The 19,064-nt window shown below is 39.5% G+C and overlaps 1 protein-coding gene across 3 annotated transcripts in view; it reads right to left on the bottom strand.

Annotated features, from left to right (window-relative positions):
* LOC124711118 (zinc finger protein with KRAB and SCAN domains 7-like) overlaps nucleotides 1-19,064 on the bottom strand; it is a 171,270-nt gene that overhangs the window by 83,871 nt on the left and 68,335 nt on the right. Inside the window, exon 4 of one of the 3 annotated variants that reach the window (XM_047240999.1) lies at nucleotides 17,608-17,953. The exons of the other annotated variants lie outside the window; for them this stretch is intronic. Within the exon in view, the coding sequence (XP_047096955.1) occupies nucleotides 17,948-17,953 (6 nt within the window). The 3' untranslated portion in view covers nucleotides 17,608-17,947. Of the gene's footprint in view, nucleotides 1-17,607; nucleotides 17,954-19,064 lie in introns of those variants that run through there. 3 annotated transcript variants of the gene reach the window in all.

Genomic DNA, 19,064 nt, shown 5'->3' with positions numbered 1-19,064 from the left:
TGACATAGTGGCCAACAGACATCAGAAGGTGTTCCAACCCCCGCAGCAAGATGTCCATGCTGCAGTCTACAGTACCTTCATTGTGGGGTGAACAAAACTGTTGTTTGTGTTTTATGACATGTGGGATTGAGAATTGAGGGTCATCGTAACTTCAATGTTATTTTTGTGTGGCCAGAAGAACTTGTGGATGTTTCTCAATTCAGGGGTAATTGTAGGGGTCAGTGGTTAGAACATGTGGTATGTACACCATGTAAATAATTTTCTTGGGCATTCTGCCCCTTGTGCTGAGTCTGTGGCAGTTGTCTGTTTTATGTGTGATAGTTATGGCCATATGGTGAGACACTGCAGGGAGTCCAAGTGGCTCATGAATAGACATAAGATATAAGTACTGTAGTGTTGTTGATTACAGATTCTTTTGTTGTTATTATTGGGTTTATAAAATCTGAGTAGAGGTAGTGCAATGGTTGAATCTGGTGTGGAAGCTGTACAATTGCTAGTTAATGAAGTAGCACAATTTAGAGCACAAAATAAGTTTGTAAATAATGAGTTTACAGTGAGGAATGAGGAGTTGAGATTATTAAGATCATACGAGTTTAGAATTAAATTCAGCTGCTGCAAACCTTGTTATTCCTTTTTATGGTAGGGCATCCGAGAATATATATTGTCATTTGCTGAGAGAGGAGGTTTACTGGGTGAGTGGTTGTTGCGGGTAATGAGACTGCACCTTTCAGGAGAAGCAAAATCCTTTGTGTGATGCATGAAGCAGTAGATAAGACAGAAAGTTTTGAGCAACTAAAACAAGGATTATTATGAAGGCACAAGAAGCAGGACAGCATGCAGTTTCTTCATGAGACCCCTGCCGTTGGTGGGGAGGCTTGCGTGCCTCAGCGACACAAATAGCCATACCATAGATGCAACCACAATGGAGGCATATCTGTTGAGAGGCCAGACAAATGTGTGGTTCCTGAAGAGGGGCAGCAGCCTTTTGAGTAGTTGCAGAGGCAACAGTCTGGTTGATTGACTGATCTGGCCCTGTAACATCAACCAAAACAGACTTACTGTGCTGGTACTATGAATGGCTGAAAGCAAGGGGAAACTACAGTTGTAATTTTTCCCAAAGTCATGGAGATCTACTGTATGGTTACATAATGATGGCACCCCCTTGGATAAAATATTCCAGAGGTAAAATAGACCCCCATTCAGATCTTTGGGCAGGGACTATGAATGTCGTTATCCAGAGAAACAAAATTCGGGTTCTATGGTTCGGAGCGTGGAATGTCAGATCCCTTACCTGGGCATGTAGGTTAGAAAATTTAATAAGGAAAATGGATAGGTTAAAGTTAGATATAGTTCAGTGGCAGGAGGAACAAGACTTATGGTCAGCTGAATACAGGGTTAGACAAACAAAATCAAATAGGGATAATGCAGGAGTAGGTTCAATAATGAATAAGAAAATAATACCACAGATAAGCTACTTTGAACAGCATAGTGAACAGATTAGTGTAGCCAAGATAGACACAAAGCCCACACCCACCACAATAGCACAAATTTATATGCGAACTAGCTTTGCATATGATTAAGAGATTGAAGAAATGTATATGAGATAAAAAAAAATTATTCAGATCGTTAAGAGAGATGAAAATTTAATGGTCATGGGGAGTGGAATTCAACAGGAGGAAAAGGTTTGGTACTTAGTCAAATGCTTTTCAGAAATCAAGAAATACTGTCTCTACTCTATTTCTTTGATACATAGCATTCAGGACGTATTGTGAGGAAGGTGCAAGTAGGGGTACACCCGATCAGTGTTTTCGGAATCCATACTGGTTGGCTCGGAGGAGTTCATTCCATTTGAGGTACAACATAATGTTTGAGCTTAGAATATGTTGTAGAATTCTATGCCAATGAGTCAGGGGATGAGTTAGTGGATCTCTTCAGTCACCCTTTTAAATACAGAATAGTGAGACTTAAGTTTTTTTCTAGTCACTGGGCGCAGCTTTTTGTTCAGCTGCAAATTCTCAGGCCCTAGAGCTTCGTTTGAATTTAGCTGTTTTGCAATGCCATTGACACTGTAATTTGTATCACTCATCTTTGTAATGGTGCAAAAAGTATATTGTACTTCTGTATCTTTGTCAGTACAGGAACATTTGAAATAGGAGTTCAGTATATCTGCTTTTGCTTTTCACTCTCAATTTCACTTCCGTGAGTGACTGGACACTAACTTCCATGCTACTGATAACTTTTACATGTGAGCAGAATTTCTCTGGGTTTTGTGAGAGATTTTCCACAAGTTCTGCTTCAGCAGTCACTGGAAGCTTTACACGTTGCCATCTCGACAGCCAAATATTTTTCATTCAGCATCTCTCTATCTATGGCTATACGCTTTGTTTTACATCTATTATGCAGAAGTCACGATTTCTTTCAAAGTTTCTTTACAGTGGCTATATACCATGGAGAGTATCTCTGATCATGAACTGTTCTGTTAAGTAAAGATCTATCCAGTGTATGGTCAAATATTTTTTTAAACTTGAGCCACAGTTCTTCAACATGCTCCTGCATTGAGGTAAATATTTTGACATCCTCTCTGAGATGTATCATGACTACCTCTTTATCTAGTTTACTCAACATTTAAATCTTTCTACTTGTCATAGCAGCCCTCTGTACTTTATTTAATCATACTTATTACAACTGCTTTACAACCACTGATGCCAGTTTCAATGTAGGCATTCTCAAAGAGTTTAGATCTAGTTGTTGCCATTAGGTCTAATATATCTCCATCATGAGTGGGCTTCCGAACTACCGGTTCTCTGTAGTTTTCAGGGAACGCATTTCATAATGTTTCACGAGATGTCCTGTCACACCAACCACTTAATAGCTGTAATTTTCCCAAGTGATTGTTGGATGATTAATGTCTCCTCCTATAATGACAGTATGACGGGGGAAAATACATACAAGAGAACTGAGGTTTTCTCTAAAGTTTTTCTTTATATCCAGGGGTGAGTCTGGTAGTCAACAGGAAAATTTAATTGTAAGTTTAATGACAATATTATGAAAAGGATACAATCCTACTCACCATATAGTGGAGATGTTGCACCACACACAGACACAACAAAAAAACTGCTAAACAAGTAAGCTTTTGGCCAGAAGGCCTTCATCTGAAGCAGATAAAACACACACACACACACACACACACACACGTGCGCCCGGGGGGAGAGGAGTGGAAAAGGAAAGACATAAAAAAGACTGTGAGTGTATTGGTGGAACAGAAGGCTCTGTAATGCTTGAGTGGGAACAGGGGAGGGGATAGGTGGGTCAAGGACAGTGACTAACATAAGGTTGAGGCCAGGTGGTTTAAGGGAGCATAGGATATATTTCAGGGAGAGATCCTACCTTCACAATTTAGAAAAGCTGCTGTTGGTAGGAGGGATCCAGATGGCACTGTCGGTGAAAAAGTCACTGAAGTGAAGAACATTTTGTTGGGCAATGCACTCAGCAACTGTGTGGTCCAGCTATTACTTGGCCACAGTTTGTTAGTTGGGCATTCATGTCGACAGACAAATTGTTGGTTTTCATGTCCACATAGAATGCAGCACAGTGGTTTCAGCTAAGCTTGTAGATCACATGATTGGTTTCATAGGTAGCCCTGCCTATGATGAGATGGGTGATGCTTGTGACTGGACTGGAATAGGTGGTGGTGGGAGGGTGTGTGGGACAGATCTTGCATCTAAGTCTGTTACAGGAATATGACCCATGAGGCAAGGGGTTAGGTGCAGAGGAGCAGGGATGGACGAGGATATTGTGTGGGTTCAGCAGGCAATGGGATACCACTGTGAGAGGGGTGGGAAGGACAGTGAGTATGACATTCCTCATTTCAGGGCACAACAAGAGATAGTCAAAACCCTGGTGGATATTGCAATTACAAATTTATGCTCACCCTTGATACTGAGTCTTGCCTCCACCTTTGTAACTCTTCAACAGTTGGCAGCATTGGTACGAGGCATGTACTGGCTTGTTCCGTAGCCTCTTCTCTGCAGCTTCAGTTGGTGGGAAGCCTTAGCTTTGAATGGTTGTGTTGTTACAGTGTAACATATGGAACCCTGCGCAGACATTCAGTCAATGCAATTTAAGCAACGTGCAGCCACTGAACTCTTGACAGCAGAAGGTGTCACCCCAAAGGAGATTCATCAGAGAATGAAAGCAGTTTATGGTGATTGTGTTGATGTGAGTACTGTACTTCATTGGGTGAGTAAGTTTAAAGATGTTGAGGCGGGAACATCTGACCCAGGTCACAAACAAAGAGTTGGACGTCCTGTGACAGCAACCACCAAGTTTCACAAGCAAAATGTTGACAGATTGATTCAGGATGATCGTTGTATCACTTAGAGAGAAACTGCAAGAACAATCAACATATCACAAGAACGTGTGGGTCAGATTATTGCTTTGCTTGGCTATTGGAAGATCTGTCTACGATGTGTACCCCAGATGCTGACTCCCGAAATGAAAGCTTGCAGATTTGAAATTTGCCAGGAACTCCTCTTGTGTTACAAGAATGAAGGTGACACTTTTCTCCATTCAATTGTGACAGGATATGAAACATAGGTACACCATTACAAGCCGGTGATGAAATGTTAGTCTATGGAATATCGACAAAAAGACTCACCTCAGAAAAAGAAATTCAAGACGCAGCCCTCAGCTGGAAAAATGATGGCTACAGTGTTCTGGGACACAGATGGTGTTATCCATGTTGATTTCCTTGATCGTGGAACAACAATAAATTCAGAGTGTTACATCACAACGCTGCGAACTCTGGAACGATGGCTAACAAGGGTCCAAAAGGAAAAGGGAAATGTTTTCCTGCAGCATGACATTGCCAAACCACACACTTCACGTGGCACCACAGCAGAACTTCAGAGACTGAATCTCACCACCACACGGCATCCTCCATACAGTCCAGATTTAGCACCGTCTGACTTCCAGATGCTCCTGATAATGAAAGACGATCTGCGAGAACATCGTTATGCTTCTGATGAAGACGCTGAGAGAACTGTGAGACTGTGGTTGCAGAAATAGAGTGTCAACTTCTTCCTTGATGGCTTCAGAACCTGAATTCCCCATTAGCCTATCTTACCGAGGTCACTTAGATTGACAGGCTGTCAATTTCAAGTTTTAGCTTCAATGTGCAAGTTGCTTAAGTTGCATCAAAAAGATGTGCACTAGGCATCCGAACAACCCCAGAATGAATCTCCTGGCCAGTAATTCTACATGAACATCTAATTTTTTTTTCAAGTTTTAACCACCTAGTATGATATGATCTCCACTGATTTTTAGGACTGATGCAAACACCTGGAGTTTGTTGTGAACACTAAGATTTTAATCATTTCAACAGTGGGCACCATCTTTGAATTCTATTCTAATATTTCAGCATCTCTTGCAGCTATCATTAATTGGAATGGATGGAGAGTCATCTAATTTAAAATAAATTGAACTTTGTTCCCTCAGTGGCTGTCAGAATAGCCTGTTCAACATGTCGAATGGGATCTCAATGCACCCATGCAGAGTGCACACTATGAACTGCCGATGATTGACAGACTCCTATCTTTTGCATTTGCTTCCCCTTCATATGTGACACAGCAGATTTCTCAACAGATGAATTGTGTCTCATAGGCTCAGGTTCAGTTTCAGTGGAGAACAGCACATCAGACTCACTGGTTAGGAGGATGGGTGTTTTCAACATTTGAACAGGCCTTGAAGGCCCAATGGTACCGATCAGCCACCATGTCATCCTCAGTCCTTAGGTGTCACCAAGTTCTCCTTGGTCCCTGCCTCCTCTGTACAGGATCTCTAAACATACCAATGACATGCCATTCACAGTCAAGTGGACTGGTGGTGATAGATCCTGTACTTCCTGCAGATGAGACAGTATCCATTGGAAATGGTGGTATTTGAGTTACCTTCAGTATCTCTGGTGCAAATCTCTTGGTATTTCCCCCAACATGCCCTTTCAAAGCAGCTTGAAAGTCGTCAGAGTAACTCCCAGCTGCTTACAAACAGCAACAAACTAATACTGTGCGCGGGAACAGCAATCACAGTGGGGCTTCATTCTTAATGGTGCAATGTTTATCTGAGCACTAAATAATGCAATGAAAAGAAAAGATTGCTATTCACCATAAAGATGACACACTGGGTTGCAGACAGATATGATGGAGAGACTGTTACATATAAGGTTTCCATCAAATCCTTCTTCAGAAAAGAGAAACGCACTAACATTCACACAAGCAAGCACACCTCTAATGCAGTGTGTGTTTCTCTTTTCTGAAGCCTTTGGCCAAAAGCTTATATGTAACAGTCTTTTCATTGTGCCTATCTGCAACTCAATGTGTTGATAGTATCTCAATTTAAAAATTTCTTATGCAACAAGTATTGCAAGTTCTCGTTTAGATCTGAAGCTACAACAGCCAAGAAACTGGTTTGTGTAATTAATGAAAGGAAAACTTGGGGTAAAATTTACAGATTTTTCAAAGAGTCAATAAGATTCCAGGCCAAAGATGTGTGGAGATCTCTCCCCAATTGACAACATCTGGAGCATTATGGGCAGGCCCCTACAACCAGCTACTCTTCAGGAGGTCATCCAACAGCTGTATCAATCAATGCCAAGTCAAATAATTGCAGGGATAAGGGCTAGAGGTGCATCAATGTGTTACAGACTTGCTCTTAAGCAAATCCTCCAATTTTTCTGGAATCATAATCATTTTGTTTCTCTCTACAAGTACATCACACCTACTGATTTCCATCCCACTTGGATAATTCCTTCATTGTGCATAATTTTTTCGTCTTAAGAGTGTTAGTTTGTGGGGTGAACTATTGCCGATAAGTCCCTGTGTGGACTTGGAAACACTCTTAACTTTATCCGCATGGTCTTTTTGTGAGATATACATAGAAAGAAGGATATACTGGTTGACTCTTCTAGGACCGTACACTCTTGGAATTTTAGCAGTAGACCATACTGTGATGCAGAATGCCTCTCTTATAGCATCTGCATGATGCTTTCATACTTACTGAAACAACCTTTAATGAAATGTGCTGCTCTTCTTTGAATCTTCACTATTTCCTCTCTTAATCCTGTCTCATGAGGATAGCAAACTGACGAGTACACTCAAGTGTTGATTGAACAAGTGTTTTGTAAGCCACTGCCTTTGTTGGTGGACTACATTTACTGAGGATGTTTCCAATGAATCTCGCACTCTGGCATATACCTGACCTGAGATTAATTTTATGTGGTCATTCAACTTTAAATCACTGAGTATGTGAACTCCCAAGATATTTTATGGATGTAACTGCTTCCGGTGATTTCTCTGCAAATGTATAATCATACAATGAAGGTTTTTTCTATCTATTTATTTACAATAAATTACATTTTTTTTATGTTGAAGGTCAATTTCCATTCGCTGCACTGAGTGTCGATCATCTGCATCTCTTTCTGCATTTTATTACAATTTTCTAGCATTGTGACTTCTCTGTATAAGACAGCATCATCCATGAAGAGCATTAGGGAACTTGGAACTTCCAATGTTATCATTAGGTCAAACGTAAACATAAACACACACACACACACACACACACACACACACACACACACACACACACACACCGATGGGATACCTCCTAACATTGTGTCGGACTTCCTTTTGCCTGGTGTAGTGCAGCAACTCATGTGTCATTGACCCAACAAGATGTTGGAAGTCCACTGCAGAAATATTGAGCCATGCTGCTTTTATAACTGCCCATAACTGCAAAAGTGTTGCTGGTACAGAATTTTGTGCTCAAACTGATCTCTCGATTATGTCCCATAAATGTTCAATGGGATTCATGTTGAGCGATCTGTGAGGCCAAACCATTCACTGAAATTGTCCACAATGTTCATCACACCTAACATGAACAACTGTGGCCTGGTGGCATCCAAAAAAATTCAATCATTGCTTGGGAACATGAAGTCCATGAGTGGGTGCAAATGGCCTCCAAGTAGCCAAATATAAGATTGGTTCAGTTGGACCAGAGGACCCAGGCCATTCCATGTAAACACAGCCCACACCATTATGGAGCCACCACCAGCTTGCACAATGCCTTGTTGACAACTTGGGTCCATGGCTTCATGGGATCTGTGCCACACTCAAACCCTACCATCAGCTCTTACCAACTCACGACTCATCAGACCAGGCCACAGTTTTCCAGTCGTCTAGCATCCAACCGATATGGTCACAAGCCTAGGACAGGCTCTGCAGTCGATGTCGTGCTGTTAGCACTTGCGATGGACGACTGCCGCCATGGCCCATTAATGCCAAATTTCGTCACACTGTCATAACAGATACATCACACACACACAAACACACATTTGTCTTACTACTACCTTCCTTACATGCTGATTCCATTTCATACCTCATTGCAACATTAACCCTTGATATTTAATTGACATGACTGTATCAAGCATCATAGGATTGTTTTTCCTACCTACCTGCATTAACTTAAATTTTTATACATTTACAGCAAGCTGCCACTCGTCACACCAAGTATAAATTCTGTCTAAATCATTTCTACAGTCACTCAACAATAACACTTCCTTGTACATTACACTGTCATCAGTTAACAGTTGCAAATTGCTGCTCACCTGATACATCAGATCACTGATGTATACCGAGAAGAGGAGTGGTCCTATCATACTTCCCTGGGGCGCTACTGACAATAGCCTTGTCACTGATGAGCACTCGCCGTCAGGACAACACACTAGGTTTTATTATTTAAGAAGTCCGAGGCACTTTCATATCTGGGAACCTATTTCGTATGCTTGTACTTTCATTACCAGTGCAGTGAGACCCTGTGTCAAATGCTTTCCGGAAACTTAGGAATATGGAATCTGCCTCTTGCCCTTCATTCATGGTTTGCAGGGTATTGTGTGAGAAAAGGACAAGCTGAGTGGCATGAGCAATGTTTCCTAAATCTGTGCTGATTTGCGTGCTGAATCTTTTCTGCTTTATTATATTCAAACTTAATATCTTCAAGAATTCTACAGCATGCTGATTGGTCTGAAATTTTGCAGGTCCTTTCTTTTACTCTTCTCTTATATGCAAGAACCACCTTTTCCAGTTGCTTGGGAATTTGCACTGGATGAAAGATTCACAATAAATGCAAGCTAACTAAGGGGCCAATGCTGTAGAGTGCTCCTTGTAAAACCGAACTGGAATTCTGTCTGGACCTGGCAATTTATTTGTTTCAACTCATTAAGTTGCTTCTTCCATACAGGAGTCTGTGTGACAGTCAAACAATGATATGTCTGTATGATCCTCTGCAAGAATAATTTTTAAACATGAAGTTTAAAACCTCAGCTTTCCTTTTGCTGTCTTCTATTGCTGCACCAAACTGGTCAATGACTAACTGGACAGAAGCCTTCAGCTTGCTAAGCGGTTTTATGTAGGACCAGAATTTTGTTAGGTTCTCAGTAAGATCCTTTACTACATTAATGTACGGTTTACAAATTGATCTTTTTACAGACACATGAATTTCTACTAACTTTTCCTTCTCGACATTTCAATGTTCTTTTTTGACCCATGACAGCAAAAATCTCTGCTTCCTCAACATTTTCTGAATTCTGTTGTTCAACCATGGTAGATTTTTTCCACCTTAATCCATTTACCGAGAATGTTATTTCTCCAGAGTATGATTTACAATCACTTTAACCTTTGCCCGTAATTCCCCTATGTTCATCATACTGGAAGTAAATGATGTTCCTTCACTGTCTAAGTAGGATGCGAACAACTGCTTACCTGTTCTTTCCAGTATAAATACACTCCTAGCTTTCTTGATGAATTTATTAACTGTAAAAATAACCAACATCAGTATGATGATGTCACAATCACTAAACCCTGTCTCTATACTGATCCTGTCAGCAAGGTCAAGTCTGTCTTTAGATACACGGTCTAACATATTTCCATTTCATGTGGGTTGTTGAAATAGCTACTCAAGACAATTTTCGGAAAAGAGGTTCAGAACTGCTTCTCAAGACTGTTCTGTCCATGTCACCTACAAAGAATCGATAGATGTCCCAGTCTATGCTTAGACAGTTTGAAGTTACCACCAACTAATATTGCATGGCTAGGATGTTTCTTCACTAAGAAGTTAGGCTTTCTTTGTATGATTCTATAACTGTTACAGAGGAATTAGGTGGCTGGTAAAAATATTAAATGATTGACTTAAGTTCACCTAAGCCAGTTAATTGTGACCAGATAACTTCACCATTACACTCAATTGCAATCTCAATAGAGACAATATTTTTGTTGGCCACAATGAACAATATACTTCTGGTTTATCGAAGACAAATATCTTGTGAGATAATTTCTTTTCATTACTTCTGAAGCACGCTCATACACTAGTCTTCCCCATTCTCTATACAGCCTTTGTTTGTCCCATATTTTATTTCCATTCTGTGTTATCACTCTCTCTGCACTCCATTCGATGGTTGTGTCCCTAATTCAGGAAACTTGTTACAAAATTAATATTAATAGCTGTTGGGGAGTGACTAAAGAGTTCTAGGCATTCAGACAATTGGATTTTTGCTTTACAGCTTACTTTGGAGTGGATCACGGAAGATTTAAGGGAAAGGTGTTGTGGGATACCAAGTGAATAGAGTTGAAACAGAAATCACTGATAGTTCTCATAAGAAAAATCTGCAGTTATTGTCACACCAGTAGTGATGTTTCACAGTGGCTGCTTACAAAATATGAAAATACAAAATAAAGAGACTGTGACACAAAAATATGTCAATGTTTTTATAGGTATAAGTGAGGTGACTGACTTCTAATCTGTGACCAGATTGAAGGAAATGCAGATTATGATCGGAGATATGAAATACTATTATATCCACTGAAGAAGATGAAATGTGTCTGGAACATATAGTTTGCAGCAAGGTTTCTTGATTCATAAGACAAATATTTTATTTTTGATTTCCTTGTTTCATGTTTCCCCTTTTATTTCCTTCACAGACAACCCACTCTCTCTCTCTCTCTCTCTCTCTCTCTCTCTCTCTCTCTCTCTCTCTCTCTCTTTTTTTTTTTTTTTTTTTTTTTTTTTTTTTTGCAATTATCTGCCTTTATTTTCTATTTGTTTTCCTTTTTTTAGCACCATCTGTAGCATATTTATTACCAACAGCTCATTATCTATAGTACTTTGGGATCTTAATCTAAATTTTTTGGTTACTGTTATTACTGAATTCTCTGAACTTTCTCTCTCTCCAGCTTTAGAAAGTGGAGAAAGATTCATTTCCTTACAACCCTTACACCAACTTGTGGTGACTACATTCCAGTTGGGACAGTTTCGCACCAATGGTCAGGGAGCTTAGGAGATGCAGTTCAATGTGTTACGAGTGGCCAAAGGTGATAGTTGAGGTAGAGTTTAGAGGCAGAAAAAGTTCATATTGTTGATGGTGGTGGTGGTGGAGGTTAGTGTTTAACGTCCCGTCGACAACGAGGTCATTAGAGACGGAGCGCAAGCTCGGGTTAGGGAAGGATTGGGAAGGAAATCGGCCGTGCCCTTTCAAAGGAACCATCCCGGCATTTGCCTGAAACGATTTAGGGAAATCACGGAAAACCTAAATCAGGATGGCTGGAGACGGGATTGAACCGTCGTCCTCCCGAATGCGAGTCCAGTGTGCTAACCACTGCGCCACCTCGCTCGGTGTGATATTGTTGATGTTATGTGAACTATTGTGAATACAGGATGTGTTTATGCACATATGGAGGAAGGTTTGTGAATTTGTAAGTGAAGAATCAAAAATTGTAAGTAAGAAAAAAAACTCCGGAGTAATATGAGAGTGGCAGCCAGTGATGCTGCATGGTAACTTGGAAATTGTAAGGCATGTTTTCGACATAATAGGATACCGGAAGAAGTCATATAACTTACTGATGGAGCTAGAGCAACAGTTAAATCTTTCTGAAAGTAAATTACATGGTGAACCTTTTCATTGTGGCTAGACAGAATGAGTGATGTGAGAGTGATTGGGGGCCACATACTTGTTCCAAGAACAAAAAGCTGTGTTAAAACTGAGTGTCTTTTATCATTCTAGTATTGTTGTTGAGCATGGTTCCCTATGTAGTACGTAGGAAGCTGTGCATTGGTCAGTAAAACTCAGCAGTCACCAATGCATGTAATGTAAACACCTCTCCTTTCTTTTGTCCGATTACTGCTAAAAAACTGAGTGAACTGTCATTAAGAGAATAAATTTAACAATAAATAAGAGGGGGTTTATATGTGGTGCATGTGAAAAGGTTGTAATCTTTAGTGAAGAAGTAATCATGGACAATGAATAAAGACAAATATGCCACAAAAGTGAACTGGAACAATATACAAGGTCTGTTCAAAAAATTCCGGAACTTTGTCCACAAAATTTTTCTGTGCCTGTCTTTTACTTAATGTGCATGGTTTCCCTCAAAATATTCTACTCCATAATTGATACACAGCTCCCAGTGTCATTTCAACTTCCGGAAACAGTCTTAGTACGTCTCTTGCCAGATTGCACGAAGTGCTGCCTGCGAATTTACTTTTATCTCTTCTATCATTACAAATCCTCATCCTTTCAATGTGGTTTTCAACTTTAGAAACAAGGAAAAAAAGTCTGCAGGGGCCAGGTCAGGAGATTACAGAGGATGAGGCAGTACAGTGATTTCATTTTCTGTGCAGTAGCCATGCACCATTAGGGATGAATGTGTGGGTGCATTATTGTGATGCAAGAGCTATGAATTGCCTTGCCACATTTCAGACCATTTCCTTCTCACATTTTCTTGCAGGCATCACAACATGTCCAGATAATACCATCAGTTATCAGTTTGTCCCTGTGGCATGAATTCATGAAGAACTATTCCTTCAAAGTCAAAGAAAAGTATCAGCATGGCTTTGACATGTGACCTGACCTGATGAGTTTTTCTAGGTCTTTGAGAACATTTCCCGACCCATTGTGTAGATTGAACCTTAGTCTCAACATCATAACCATAGACCCACGTCTCATCACCAGCTGTGATTCTCTTAAGGAACAACTCGTTCTCATTTGCACGATCCAAAAGCTCTTCACAGATTGCAAGGTGAAGGTCCTGGCAGCAACATGATGCATTCCATTATGCTATGTCAGGATTTCGACATGATCCAACTGACATGCTGCATTCTTCTGCAATATCTTGGACAGTCAGTCTTTGACTGGCATGCTCGATTTCATTGATGTAACTGACATGAGCATCATTGGTAGACATCAAGGGGCATACTAAACAAGGGTCAGCTTTAACTTCTGTCCAGCCATTTTTAAACCATGTGAACCATTTGTAACACTGAGCACAGCTTAATCACTTATCACCATAGGCTTCCTGAATCATTTGGTGTGTCTCTGTGCATCGAAATTTGCAAATTGTGTGACACATCTTTCTACTCACACATCACTGAACAATAACTAACAGACAATACAACAGTGAAACTTCCAGCAGTTACACATAAAACACAGGTATGTGCAGGGATGCCAACTGATTTCGCTCCAACACACCACTGGTGCAAAATTACAAATGTTCCGTTTTTTTTTTTTTTTTTTTTTTTTTTTTTTTTTTTTTTTTTTTTTTTTTTTTTTTTTTTTAACAGACCTCAAACATGGACAGTATAACTGTAAATAAGTGAGGAGTATTTTCACAGCATTTGGATGTATGCAAGAATGAACAGTTGCAGAACGTTCACATCTGCAATATTATGCAACCATGGCCGTAACAAGGTAAGTGTGGCATATGATTAGGTCAATGTTGTAGTAGTCCATGGCACTGTATTGCTGCTAATAGTGCGAACAGCGTAGTGCAAGTATCAAAAACAATATTGTGTGGCAAATCTATTGTGCTGTGTTAGGATTATTTTTTATGTTGTGTCGTAAAAAATACAAGACGGATGACAAACATAAGGTGGCTAATATGACAAGCATAGACATAGCGTAAGTAGAGGATACAAAGGAAAATATGTTGGTAGATTCAGATTACATGGAATATAGCAAAACTTATGTAATTCTAAAGCCTAAACAGGAAACAGAAAGGGACAATCCACTGGCAGTAGATTTTCCTAGTGTGATGTGATTACTTTCACAGAATCCAAACATTTGCACGAAGTAATAAAAAAGCATAGAGAAGAGTCAAGGTAATCTTGCTAATAAATCTAAAAATATCAAGAAGATTTTGTTGTTAGACTCAAAGAAAGTAAAAATCGTACAGATGGACAGTTAAAGGAAATGCAGAATAAAATAATTTAGCAGATCAAAGGGGAAGGGCAAGATCTTACTCAACGTTATGAAGGTGTAGTTAATAAAGCCCCTGGAAAAAAAAAAAGGTCTCAGACCCATCTGGGAATTAAATTAGGCCTCTGTGGTTAGCAATTTTCCATGCTGACCACACAGCTGCCGAGGTGGACATCCCAATTCTTGATTTGAACGGGCAGGAAAGTGGTCATGAAATGAGGAAAGCTTTTGATGCTGGTGACCGAAATTACTGAGCTGATGAGAAAAGCTGCTGAGGTGTGACCTTCAGCAAAAGCAGCACGCTGAGCCAGACTAGTCAACTCAGATGCAACCTGAAAGGGTATGAAGGTTACCTCCTTAAACAAATACATGTATCAGCCCGCCGTGGGTGTGCAGCTGTGACATAAGCAGTGGTGGGCAAATGTAGATGTGTTTCCCTCATAGCATGCTGTTAAACAGATTCAAACCTAAGGAGATGTACCCTGCAACATTCATTACAACTTTTAGAGGTGTCTTGCCACCGGCATGCACCAAAGCGGAGAATATCTCGTATGTTGTTAAACACTTGAATGGAGATGCATATGACAGGGGAATGCAACAAGATAAAAGAAAAATGATGTGTGCTGAATTTGAAGCAAGCTTTTCCACAAAGTACTGGTTGAAGCACACAGGCTTTCATTATAGATGGGTTGTACAATAAAATAAGGTCACAAGAAGCTGATGGAACACTAACAGAATTCTTGGGAAAGGAAGTAGGTAAGAACTGGCACTTAGATAAACCCCATGAAGAGTAGGATGTCATAAATTAGGTTGTAAGGCATCTTCTTTCTGAGATACAATAGCACGTAGCAGAAAATTTTATCAAAACAGCTGATCAGAAGGCAAATTTGCAGATAGACATAGAATGAACATAGAAAACTACAGAACTTTTAGAGATTCACTGCAGCAAGTTAACAATAATAGTGAGCCAGAATGAAATTGGCATAGAGATAACAACAGACTGATGTAAAGGAAGACACAGAGACTGCAATGGAATCATCAACCACTATTTCAAGGAAGAAGATTCAATGACGGTCAGTATGGTTGTGTTTCCCCCCCCCCCCCCCCCCTCCCAGTGGGGAGAAAATAACTTATCAAATTTGGAGCATGAACTATTTGATGAACGAAGGCCCCCAAACCAACAGAAACAAGAAATACATGACGTGTCAGAAAATGAGCTGTAGTTTGCAACAGGACTCTGTTCAGAACTTTGCAAAAAGGGTCATTGTTTTCAAACAGCTACAACACAGCAAATTATTCAACAGAGACTGGAGACAACAACAGAAATGAGACACTGCAATTAAAGCAGAAGGTCTAAGTGATGAAAAGGAAGAATTACTTTATGAAGAAGAAAGAACAGTTAAGCAGGAAGCCATTACTCATATTGTTGAAGAAAATGTGTGTGGAAAAGAAACTTGTATTCTTTGGATTATAGAAGTCAAGTGATAGCAGTTTGAAAGAATTTCTATGATAAATCTTTGAAGAAAGACACAGACATTCCTGACTTACCAGATGGTGGAGTCAAGACTGTGGGAGCTACAGAAGGGCAAAGTAAGCCTCTCAAGAAGAAAATATTACTGGAAGCTGAAGTTGGAGAGTCTACATATAATGTTAATGTGAAAGCGAATCTGCAGCTTTGTGAGTATTAGAGCCGCCAATTTGATGTCAGAGCATGTAGTAAGTTTGAATATTGGTAGTGAAGCCATGAAAATAAATAATGAAACTACTAAAGAGACAATCCTGTTTAATAGAAAGATGAGTACTATGAAAGATGCTAACTTTGCCACAATATGTGAAGTAAGGATAGATGAGCTGCAAATTACTGACAAGACAAAATATATGAAGGGATCAGAGTACAAAATCATTCAGATGATGTTTTGTTAAATAAGACAATAAATTGTTAACAAAATCAATAGGCGATGATGTAAAAGATAAATTATGTAATATGCTGTTCAAGTATGAAAATCTGTTTTTCGATGTCACTGGGCAATATTAAAGGACCACCATATAGGATAAAGATCAGATCACATAAAACTTCTTTCTATTGTTGTCCATACCCTACACCACAACTAAAGAAAGCTGTAGAAAAGGAACAGCAGGTATAGGTATAATAGAATGGACGATCAGTGCAGCAGCTGCGACAAAAACAGTGACAATGATTAATGTTTGTTTTGTAGTGAACTGATTCATGAATGCATGAATGCTAACCACAACGATATCACACTCTAAAATTATTGTGTTTAGTTTTAAGTAGCAATACCTAGGCCAAGTGTCAAAAAAATAGCTTTATGCCTAATAGTGGCTCTGAGCACTATGGGACTTAACATCTATGGTCATCAGTCCCCTAGAACTTAGAACTACTTAAACCTAACTAACCTAAGGACATCACACAACACCCAGTCATCACGAGGCAGAGAAAATCCCTGACCCCGCCGGGAATCGAACCCGGGAACCTGAGCGTGGGAAGCGAGAACGCTACCGCACGACCACGAGCTGCGGACGCCTAATAGTGGCTGATAACAATAATGGGTGTAACACTTTTGTCTGACTAACTTTCCCCTGAGTGAGCTGTATGGTGAGAATCAACGCTGAGGCCAGACCCAATTGTTGCATGTATGGCGACAAATGACTTCATTTATGAGAGTAGTTGACCAGAGCTGCAATGGCTATGGTGCACATGCAGCGAAGTGTACGAGACCAATGACCAGTGGGAAACAATGTCATTGCACTGAGGGAGCCAGCTGGTGAGACAACAGCCGAGCATTTGCAGGAGAGATACTCAGGTTTGATGCAACAGTTAGCAAAAGTGTTTGTGCTGTGCTTTTAAAAGCTACTTAAGAGACTAAAAGACAAAATACTGTATTAAGTGAGAGTTCATAGAGTCACTTATATGCAGACGTGTGTTTCCTTTCAGCAAACACTGAAAAAATTGCTGTATCGAATAAATTTTTCTCTCTTGCAATTATGATGTCCTGTTTTGGATTATTACTTCATCATCAAACAGTTTAGAGACTAGCCAACAAAATAAATGGTTACTATAAAGAATAAATTTCATACATTTTGTTTCGTACAGGGTGGTTATAATTAAATTTTTGCTATTTGAGAGGGCCACCATGAAAAATGAGTGACTGTATGGCAATGAAATTTTGTGGAAGTATTTGTAAGGACATGCTGAAAAGAAATAATAAACAAACCATTGAAAGAAACACATTTTAATTCCCAATGAGAGTGTACATTTGTTAAATGCACACCATGTTTACATTCCAGGTTACAAACATTGCTCAATGTGGTGACAACTTGCATCCACGACAGCCTGGAATCCCACTAGAGATTCCATTTCACAATCATTTGCAGCACTTTTTGAACAGTGGACAATAGATTGTTCAGCTGTCATGACACAGCTTGTTCACAGCTTGAAGATCACACATTGTATACAGCATTCTCAGTCACTGCAACAACAATGTCTTCAAAAATTTGTGGTGCAACTGGCCATCAGCCTTTCACAGGAGCAGTTTCCAAATCGCCAGTTAATTCAAACTTCTGAATCAAGTTCTTCAAACACAGTGCAGAAAAGAGACCTCTCTAACGCAAATCCTGTAGTGCACAATCTGAACATCATTCCTACAAATTTACAAATCTTTAAGATAATGCAGCGCGTCAGCAACCGTATATGTATAGAAAATAAACAATTTTTTCAGCCTTCAGTTGCAAGGTAATTTTTACTCGTTTACCTAGGTTTCGATTCCAATAATGGAATCATCTTCAGAACCTGGCCGGCGTAGCTCTGTCTACGTTCGCCTTAATGGTTTTAATCTTGACAGACATAATCTTATGATTATGCGTCTTTATTGTATTAATTTTTAATCTGTGACATGGCCAGTGTTTGGCTCTCAAAATAATTTAATTTTTTGTAAGTATCACGATTTCTTTATTATTCAATCATTAGACTGATGATGCATTTCAGTGAGTAATATATGTCCGTATGTGGTTTAATTTATAGGTACTGAAGAAGATTCCATTACTGGAATTGAAACCTAGGTAAACGAGTAAAAATTACCTTGCAACTGAAGGCTGAAAAAATTGTTTATTTTCCATTCCTACAAAGCTTAGTACTCATAGAGTAATTAGTTTTCTGTCTACACCGGTTCATGTAGCAAAAGTTTAATTATAATCACCCTGTATATAAATGCTGAGGTTCTACCGAATTAGCATAGTTTACTTCATGTCTGATTCGAAAAAGGGGTTCTTAGAGGGATAGTTTTCATTATTATTCAAATTGCTAATTCAAAGGTTCTGAAAAAGGATTTTCACTTAAGGGGGAACTTATTTAAAATTTTTAAATGCCATATTTGTCTACTTGTGTCTTGTGTATCTTGTCAATATTAATACAAGTGTTGGTATATCTACATTTTGTGGAATGTAACTACGATTTTGTAACATTCATACAGGGGCGATTGCAAGGAGAGGGGGGAGGGGGGGGCACGGTGGCTTTGTGGGCTATAGCCCCCCTCCCCCCCCCCCCCCCTCACTGGAGTATCGTATTACACTGGATAAAATGACTTTAGAAATCAACGAATATATTACCCCAACAGATTCAATCTTTTTTTTATAATTATGTAGTAATATAGGTTGCAATGTATTTCAAACACATTTTAACAAAAGAATAAGAGTGGCAAATAACTTACAGTGTAACCTAATAAATATCATTTATCTTAAAATGGGCGTCTTATTA

The sequence above is a fragment of the Schistocerca piceifrons genome, chromosome 8 (assembly GCF_021461385.2).
Source record: "Schistocerca piceifrons isolate TAMUIC-IGC-003096 chromosome 8, iqSchPice1.1, whole genome shotgun sequence".
NCBI lineage: Eukaryota > Metazoa > Arthropoda > Insecta > Orthoptera > Acrididae > Schistocerca > Schistocerca piceifrons.
This window is presented reverse-complemented; position numbering and strand designations above follow the sequence as displayed.